This window comes from Epargyreus clarus, unplaced genomic scaffold (assembly GCF_041222505.1).
Source record: "Epargyreus clarus isolate Ecla_fem2 unplaced genomic scaffold, WU_Ecla_fem_2.2 ptg000006l, whole genome shotgun sequence".
NCBI lineage: Eukaryota > Metazoa > Arthropoda > Insecta > Lepidoptera > Hesperiidae > Epargyreus > Epargyreus clarus.
Genome location: NW_027332214.1, coordinates 1,059,001 through 1,069,116, shown reverse-complemented (window position 1 = coordinate 1,069,116; position 10,116 = coordinate 1,059,001). Strand labels below are relative to the sequence as shown.

The 10,116-nt window shown below is 34.3% G+C and overlaps 2 protein-coding genes across 2 annotated transcripts; one reads left to right on the top strand and one right to left on the bottom strand.

The window, feature by feature from the left end:
* Positions 1 to 1,323: 1,323 nt before the first annotated feature.
* LOC140742626 (all trans-polyprenyl-diphosphate synthase PDSS2) lies at positions 1,324 to 5,363 on the top strand. The gene is made up of 2 exons (XM_073073563.1): positions 1,324 to 1,683; positions 2,332 to 5,363. The coding sequence occupies exons 1-2, from the start codon at positions 1,444 to 1,446 to the stop codon at positions 3,295 to 3,297; spliced, it is 1,206 nt and encodes a 401-aa protein (XP_072929664.1). The 5' UTR covers positions 1,324 to 1,443; the 3' UTR covers positions 3,298 to 5,363.
* Positions 5,364 to 6,598: 1,235 nt separating this feature from the next.
* LOC140742546 (all trans-polyprenyl-diphosphate synthase PDSS2) lies at positions 6,599 to 9,054 on the bottom strand. Its single transcript, XM_073073447.1, has 5 exons — positions 9,041 to 9,054; positions 8,484 to 8,667; positions 7,676 to 7,982; positions 7,267 to 7,422; positions 6,599 to 7,180 (listed from the first exon to the last, which is right to left on the bottom strand). The coding sequence occupies exons 1-5, from the start codon at positions 9,052 to 9,054 to the stop codon at positions 6,621 to 6,623; spliced, it is 1,221 nt and encodes a 406-aa protein (XP_072929548.1). The 3' UTR covers positions 6,599 to 6,620.
* Positions 9,055 to 10,116: the final 1,062 nt, after the last annotated feature.

Genomic DNA, 10,116 nt, shown 5'->3' with positions numbered 1-10,116 from the left:
TAAAATATCCCGCGCATTTATCGGAGGAAAAAGTTTAATAAACCCCGCACAATCCGACACAAAATACCTGGCAGGCTGCCGATTATTTGAAAGAGTAAAAAACGAAATCAATCCGATTTATCCCTCGCCTGTACTCGTCCTACCTACGGAGCGCGGACCTCACTCAATCAGAACTGCGCCGATCAAAATGCAAATGCGTACATTTTAGTCGTTTTGCGGCCGCAGGATGGGGCCACCATAAACTGGCAACAAATTATACATCGGTTTTATTTTTAATTGCTATGGACGAGCCACCGTCTTCGCCAGGGGCCTACTGACCCTTCTATTTTTTGAATTATTGCGCCCAGACACGTGATTGGCCGCCGTGGAAGCGTTAACGTTCAGTACTTCATATTTATTAGTGTTATGTTCGAGTGGGGCGACGATAAAATCTAAAATGAATTATGTTTCTGTAGAAAGCTGTTACGAATATACCTGTCCTTTTTCAAAATTTCCTCCACAGGGAGGGATTAGGCGAAAGTGACAAATGCGACAATATGTAGAGCATGCACTTTAAAAAAATTAACATTAATTTTGCGGGAAACTCTAATCATAGGTATTGGCTGGCGCGTTTAATGAGTCAACATTATGCAGTTAATGTCCTCGCAGACTTAAAATTCTGCTGACCTAAAAACGAATAGACCTAAGTGATGGTAAAATGGTTATGTTAGTGAAACTTTTAAAACAATAATATCGGCATTTAGATAACCCATGTCTATGAAATGTTGACTGAGACCATTGATCATATTTTTTATAATCAAATCATAAATATTATAAAGTTCGTAGGTATCTAAAGTGCAGTGCTCCCGCGTCGATGTAATTATCCTTTTATTTCTTTGTTATATCTGTCCTATGTCTTATGTCTGTCCCTTATCTCAACAAATCTAAGCAGGACCTAATTTAAGTATACACGTAGCAAGCAAGAGAGTATGAGCTGAGTTAATCATTATTTAAATTATTTGTAGTACAGAACTTTCGAAAATTGAGATATTAATATAACTGCTCAGTAAAAAGTGTGGTCTTCATTCTTCAATAAAACCGTCTTGCTTTTATTATAGTAAATAGAAGGCGTGTGCTTATTGGACAAATTATTCTAATTAAAACCATGCTGTAAACAATCTCATCGAAAATAAAAACGAAAAATACCCTTTATCCGAATTGAAATCAATAATTTTAATTATTACACGTAACAAAATAATATTTGATAACGTTCAGAAATGTTATTCTACCTAGCTGTCACTTTACAACGCGTTTCTGAACGCGAGCGAAATGTCAAAATAAACAATGACATAATCACACCGTGATCGGAGCGCACTTTACGATTTTGATCACAATAAATTTAAGCGCGAAACTAAACGAATGTAATTGTTCTATAAAAACCGTTTATAAATAAACAGAGTAATCATGTCTTACGCTATGATGCGCCATTTCCGTCGTACCGTGCTATCGTCGCAGCAAATTCGACTGGAGAGCACTATGACGAACCTAACCCAAGAAGACTTCGTGTACCGACCACCCCTGGCCCAGTGGAGTAAAGTTATAAGAGAAGCTGAGAAGATTGTTGGATACCCCACCTCATTCATGAACCTCCGATGGCTTTTAAGCGACGAATTCGCTAATATGGCGATGCATCTGCGAAAAGTTGTAAGTACATATTTTCCTCAAACCATCGTCAATATTCAATTTCTCTTACTTAAAACATTAATACGTCGTTGGCTTTTATTCAAAAATACCTTATCTATTTGAATCATAAATTTCATTATATTTCATAACTTTTGTCATAACTAATTATATTCAAAGTCATGACCCTACAGCACTTAAATAGTTCTAAGTAATTACTTAGCCTTTTTTACAAATATATTTTTTTCTAATTTTAAAGAATGCAAGCACTCCATTCAAAAGTTATGTAAGATACTTGATAGGCCTATTCAAGGTCATTTCCTTATTTCTAAGCACAAGGTTAAGAATATTTTAAATGTTCATAAACATTTTATTGTGTAACAAAAAAATAATTTAAGTTATTAGTAAAGTATTTTTGCTGATAATTTATTATAGTTCAGCCAGGTATACTTCAGGTTCAGCTAGTTTTCCTTCACCATTTAAGCAAGTGATAATGAATATCTAATACGCACATAACTTTAAAAAATCAGAGGTCCTGGAATTTGAAACTCGGATCCCTGTTTCTTGACCATTTAAGAATTTGATAATTAATATACTATAACATCATGCAGTTCTAATGTTCGATATGCATTTAAAAAATGACAGCCAATAGAAATGTATAATAATTTTTAGGTTGGCAGTAACCATCCAATCATGAGGACAGCGAAAACAGTGTTATACAATGAACACAATAACTTACAACCATGGGGACTGATCATCCTGCTTCTATCCAAGGCCATAACATCCCCAGTACAACCCTTACTAACCACTTCCGTAACAGAGAAGCAACGGATGCTAGCCGAGCTCACAGAGATGATCCGCACAGGGCACTACATACACAGAGGCTTGCTTAATATACCTTTAGAAGAGCGGGGCAAGGCAATGGAAACCTCTATCTTCGCCAACAAAATAGCTATACTTATAGGCGACTATTTGTTAGTAACAGCCAATGGCATGCTCGCTAGAATAAAAAATCAGGACCTTTCATACTTAATATCAACAGCCCTCCGAGACTTGAGCGAAGGGGAGTTCTTTGGACAACGAGACTGCCAAAATATTCCCTTGCCAGGGAAACCAATCAAACGAGACAGAGATATGTTCAAAATTACAAGCGACACGGTGCCTTTGGATGTGAAGGACATACTCGGATCACCAATACGAGAATGGACTCTGAGAACAATGTATAATGGTGGATCGCTGTTTGGTCGGGGCTGCGAAGGTGCCGCATTACTAGCAGACAGGAGCTCCGAAGACCAAAAGATTGCTTTCCTCTTCGGCTGTCATCTATGCTTAGCGTGGCAAGCTGCGAGTGAATTACAGAAATTCACAAACAATAGCAAAGAATCCTTCTCGTTGGTAAGTGCTCCTGTTCTATTTGCACTAAACGAAAGCCCTGAACTCTACGACCAGTTAAAAAATTTAACAAATGTATCTGAGGTAAATTTAGATACTATAAAATCACATATCAGAAACACAAATGCTATAGAAAAGACAAGATTATTGCATGAGGAACATTCTGAAAAAGCTCGGAGCTATGTCGAGTTATTTGGTGACAATCAGTCAGTTCATACAATAAAGAGGCTTATAAAAACTTTATAATGTAAGCGTGTGCCTTAGATGGCCAGTTTTTATGTATTTTTATACAATAGTTCCTAATTATTATTATTGAAGCGAAGTCGTACCTAAACCCAGTTGTACTAGACAATTACATATGAAGGAAATATGAGCACTATGTAGCTCCATTGCTTAGCATATCAATCAGTATCTTACCAGGCCATGTTATACATAACCATAAATAGGATAGGTGACCTACATGATGCCTCTTGACTCATGAGTTATTACTCGGTGCAAATAAGTTGGGAAAGTTCATTGAATAATATGGAGTACCATAGCCTTTTACACCAGAACAGCAATAAATCTTAGCTGCTATAAATTGAAATAACTCTGGCCATAGTCCAATTGTGCAATCAATTTTTACAGAACATTTTCTAACTACCAATTATGATGATTCTTGTAAACTTATTATTTGCAATTACTAAATCATGGAAAGAAATCAATTGCCCAGTAACAATACCGAATCAAGTGGATAAATAGGTTACCAGATAATGAGATATACCAAACGATATTGATAAATGATAAGTTAGCCTTGATATGTTGTAGGGAAGATATTTTTTATGGCAATCTGTGAACTGTCTCGAACTGTGAAGTACTTATAATCTAAAAATTCATAAAGTAAATATCATTAATACAATGATAATTATAAAATAATGAAAATTGTTTTTACACTATATTTAGAGTATATAATTACTTGCAATTGTATACTCTATGATTTTGTTAAATATTCTAAAACCTTTAATCATAACAATCGACATGAAACTTATTGTCAACATTTTTGTGAAATACAATTCACAAACTCCATTTAAGGACTAAAACTTTGTATCATATTTTATTATTTTTTTTAACAAAATAATTTGCAATAATGGTAGTAATGTTTTGATATAATTATTTATGTACAATATACAATTACACCATACCTAATTCTGTAAAATGTATGAATTGAGTTCATAAAATAATTTAAACAGATGACAATGACGCGGCAGCATTGGGCATTTCATGAACTGTCCTAATTCATGACATTGAAACATGTTACATAAGGCAACTCACATGTCACAATGATTTGCATGTCAATAACTGAACAAGGTAATGTTTAATTCAAGGCATTAGAGTGTTTGTCTGTACTTTAATTTACGCATAATTTATATTGAATCCTTGAATTTCATATCATTGGTATTAGATCAAATGTTTAAGATTCCTACACAGTTATTTTTATTATTCTTATGATTTTATAGACAATTTGAGGATGAAATTTAGATATTTGGTGTTTTCTTTTTCATAAATACTACATATTATAGTTATATGTTGTAAGTAGAATTTTAATTATCGGTATCTATTATTCAGTTAATTTCACAGCAGTATTGATGTACCAAAGCCAAGCCATAATTTTTGTTAATATGAGTAATAGATTAGATTAAATGACATTCAGTTAATCAATAAATCAATCAATGATATTTCTGCCATAATATTAATACAGTATTAGAATTAACTAAATAATATGCAGTTTTAATAACAAGAAACTTTAAAAAAAATAAGAGATATCTAAGAAATATTCAGCCTAATATAAGGAGTTCAGCTGCTGTATTCAGGTTTGAAGGGTGTGGTAAGGCAAATACTTACATGAGGCAGTATGCCATAGCCGCCACTTGAGATGGACTGCATGGACATTTGCTTCGTCAAACTTTAGTTACTAAATTGTGATCCACTTGTATTTTACTTATAAACCATTTACATTAAGTATAACATTATTGGTGATACAATTTATATTTGATATCCATGAATATGCCATGATATTAAATTATATTCTTATGTATTTAGTTTTGTATTTCATTTTTATTAAGATGTAATATTATTACATTTTGTTATATTATGGTTTATATTTCATGTATTTATTATGGAAAATCAATAAACTCTGTAAAACAAAATGGCTAATTCTGTATCTTGCTTACATATTATAGAAAATGAGTGAGAGGTAAATAGAAATGTCATAATATTGCATTGCATTATTTACTGAAACAAGTTATAATTTAATATACCTACACGACATACTTGTATTTGTCAGTGTCTGTGTCAGTCAGTGTATGTGTCAGTGTTGTAATTTTCGGGTTTACTTTTACGACTTACATGTTTTTATTTACTTTTAATATTTTTAATTTACAATAGTAAAAAAACTATTTACGGTACTTTTTATATTCAAATATTGTTTGTTATAGACTAGCTTCTTAGTGTTGTTGAATTTAAAATGTGATTGTTGTGTAAATAGAAATAAATGGTTTAAGTTGTTATAATAGAGATTTTTAAGTTTTGCGCCACCCTTGCCCATCTGCGAAGAAACATCAATATTTTTTTCCTCCTTCGTCCTTTCTGAAAAGTATGTTTTCATCATTTTTTCTCTTCAAGAGACCTTTTCGAATATTGACTATTTTACGAGTTAGTAAATCGGTATTTAACAGAGTCGGCCATTTCACGAATTAAGCATTTATCAAGTAAATTGGTAGATGTTTTTATCAGACCACAAAAAAATAACAACTTGTGACAAAAATAGTCTAGTAGTTAGTATTTTTCTTGTCGTGCGAGTTTACGTCCGCATGCGTGTGCCCACGGAACAGAAAAACTAGTTTTTTCTGATCCGTGCATGTGCCGCACACATAGTTCAATTAACTCGCTGCAGCCTTTCGCAACCTGCGTGCATGTGACACGCATGGCAGAAAAATATACCTACATAAGACATAATATGCAGTGGCACGCGTGAGAGCATATACATAATAAGGGCATAAAAACCTTTAGTATGTGTGTGGCACGTTAATAGCCTGCTCCAAAAATAATTAAACAAGGTAAGTACAGACATTTAAAAAATGACAAGCTGTCACAGCTTCCGTAGCGGCGTCCGATGGCGGCAATCGCGTCCGGTAGCCTCCCGGGCAGGTCAGGAGAATGACGGACGTCAAAATTCAATTAACCACCGCGCTCACTCAATATTTAATTTGGAAATTGAATATTTACGTTCAATTATAAATCGCTCGCAAATTATTTTGATTCAGCGCGAGAACTCGTGGATGCAGTCGTGACCACAATGTTAGTGTATCGCACGATTGTAGCAGGCGCTAATTGTTAGTTACGACCCAGATAATTTTCGATGTACTTTATGTAAACTAAGCTAATCGAAACTTCAGTCCATTTTGTAGCTGGTTCCACGATTTTATATAAAATATTTGTAACAATTAAACCTTTTTGCAGCCTAAGACAAATCTAACATTAAAAATACATATAAAATAAAATATTAGATTCTCTAAAACTTTAATCAATATTTACTCTTCCATATATTGAATGGCTTCACTATGCACTGTTAGCGCCATCTTCTGCAACGCCACCCGTGCATCTTCCACCGGAAACTTCTCACTGTACTTCAAAATGGCCGCCAGTTCATCGTCTAGAAAGTTCGACAGATACTCCAAACACCGCGTGCTGCGTACAGCGTAGTACAGCTGTTTAAACTCCACCGGTTTTTTCTCCAGCTTCGATTGTAAAATGTACGCGTATAGTGTCGGATATTCCCATAACGCTAGAATAACTGGCGCACCGACTAAAGAATAGGAATGTGGATGTATGAAAAAGTCTTTCACGTCCAAGTAAAGCTGCCAAATCAAAGCTAAGTGCCCTCCAAGTATGTAAGCGTTTCTTTCCATCTCTTGCCCGCGGCATGACAACTTCATGGCCGCCTGACAACCTTTGCCGAGCAAACTGCCCGATGTGAGCATGGTCCGAAGAATCCATTCATCTTTGCCTTGTCCGAGGAACTCGTTAGAGCCAAGCTTGCTTAGATTATCTTCATATTCCCAGGCATAGTGGCTCGTAACTTCATTACTGCCTGTTGGAATTGATTAATATAATCTGATATCCTCAGATTTAGTACACTTAAGGAAAGAATTAAAAATCACCTGGCTAACAAAATACCTTTAGGCTTAGTAGGTAATGGGTTGTTATTCTCGTCAAATTCTCCAAGAAAGTCTCCTTCGACTAAATCACGAAGGCCCGTGGAAATGAGCTCGGTAACCTCGTTATTGCGAAGTGTACCGAGGTTTTTCAGGCATGTAGCCAGAAGATAATCACCTGAAAGAATGATAATAATAATATGAATTGGAAATGTTAACGATGTAGGATTTTAAAATGAAGCAGTTCAAAATGCATAGGAAATGGTTGAGCCAACTAGTCGTATGAGAGAAAATTGGGAGTTTTCTCAAATAATAGTGTAGGTTTTTTAAAGCCTTTTTTAGACACTGTCAAAGCAAGAGATGACTAATTTCCTCTACGTACAAAAATACAGCAGATTTATAACAATACGCTATCAACAACCAAGACATACCTGTAAGTAAAACGATCTTGTTCCCATACAACAAATCCTTGTATTTGTCCCCATATTTTTGCTTCTCTCTTAGATTAACCATCGTTTTATGTATAAGATGGCCCGTTCGCTTCATCTCCACAATTTCAGCCAAGGCTCTTTGAGCATGCAGAACTCCTGAATCATGATGGTCCCTGGAGTAGTCCGTGGCATTGAAGCCAGCAGCTTTGGACACTAGCAGGACAATAAGACCAACAGATTGAAGGTTGCTCTTGGAGCCAAGTAGAAGATTTTTTGCTGATTTTAGGAGCGGGTGATTAGTACCGACCTACAAAACGAATTGGGTCAATATCTCTTAATTAAGTAAATGCTTTATTATTTTGTTAATTATAGTTAAATGGTTACCGTGATATAAATATATCTATTGCGTTCAATATAATGTAATACACTTTAGAACGAAGTCATAAAATAAGTCTCTATTTATTTCATAAATATTATATATTTATCCAAGGTAAACGTAGTTAGAGGTCAGCTAACTTTATTTGAACAACAAAAGAGATGTAAGATACAAAAACATAATGAAGTACATATAATTATCATTCATAAGCATAGACTATCCAAATAGACTGCTAACATTACGGATAAATTATAGAGTTGTCAAAGATGTTACGAAGAACATTTTCATACAAAACTAATCGAAGTTCCGGATTCAATCGACATCTAAATGATGAATTAACAAATGTCTACAAGTTCCCTTGTCCAGCTTAGTGTGCCATTTTCTACATTTTTAGGTCATTCAGCCAATTCTAGATATTTTACAAACACATACAAGTTTCCTCAAATGTATAGCAGTATTGGCGATCTCGTCGTTAAACAGCCATCGAAGGTTGAGGAATGATGTAGGGTAGCCCACGATTTGTTCAGCCTCAGAGATGACGTCACGCCAGTCCAGCTCCTTGTGCTCGATCAGCCCTGGACCGCTCCAGTGGGAGGACTGACGAAGAGATCCGATGCTAAGAGGAATGTAACACAAAGTTATGTAAAAAACAATCAATGTTTAATATAACCGCGCTTTCTACTCCCATGGACTGCTAGCTAAACCCGGCCGAGCTTAGCTGTGATATAATCTGATTTTCACGGGGAAATTTCGAGATGAAAAATACATAAAAATACGCTTTCATAATATATTTACGAAGTTTCATGAAACATTAGGTAAAAATTGAAGTATGAAAGCTGTATTATTTAATTATAATAAAGATATAGCTCTCCACGTTACAAACGGTTATTAGTTATTTCAGTTAGAAAATCTTGGACAATAAATTCAATTTAAAATCTAACGTGTTATGTTAGTCAAGCACTCAACCGTAAAAGGTCGTAATAAGTTACTTTAAATGCGTCATGTGCCAACTAACTGCTAGAGGACTACAGTAACGATACATATTTACATACAGAAAGTTACAGGTTCGATCTCCGGTCGAGCAAACATTAATGATATTTAGATTTGTTTTTTGCTTATTTTGCAAAAGTACCTACATTATAGCAGTTCTAAAGCAGCGACAACACGAAATACTGAAAATAGTCAGGCGGGGTCTATAAACGAAAACTATTTTCGGTTAAGGTTTAATTCTCTGGTGTCACTCTTCCAGCAAAATTGCATTAACGTTAAAGGGAAACGGGTCTCTGTTAAACCAGCGTAAAATCTTCACATTTTCCATGCATTTTCCGAATGAAATTGCACTCAACTTGCTAATATTTAAACTGGCCTGACTATCCTCATTAAATATAATTGTCGCATACCGGAATGTCCTTTCGCACGTCAATCGGCCTAATAACGGCGTGAAATATTTTTTCCACGGCATCGCATATATTTCAGATTGCGCCAAATTTCGTAAAATTTATAAATATCCTCCTGTCAATAAATTTGACGTCACTCAATATGTAGAAAAAAATAATTGGTAAAATGAAATAAAACTTCTTTATTATTATTTAATGTAAAAGATTTATTATAGGTACTGCTTATAAATGAAAACAAAGTAAAACATACCGAAAAGTTATTTTATAACAGAGGAAATGAAGTAAATAATAAAAAAGCTTCATATTTAAAATAAAAATATCTCGAATTGGAATTCGCAGCGAATAGATGTTCTAAAGTAGGATTACACAGGTATTTGTTAGTTTTGGACGTAAAAGAACATAAGTTAATAAAATTAAAATTTATAAATGTTTAATAAAATTAACTTATGTTACCTTTTAAGATAATGCTAACTTTAACCTTTCCTTCGCTTTTACTTATTTTACAAAGTGTGACAATGGCATAAGTTATTCAATACCGCAGATGCCATAAATATTTTCAGTTATATATTTTTTTATTTATATTTACGCGAAACCTTAATAAGCTACGTACCTGTAGCTACGTTCTTGACAAACCCTGTATTATTCTTACTTAGTGATAAGTAAATATA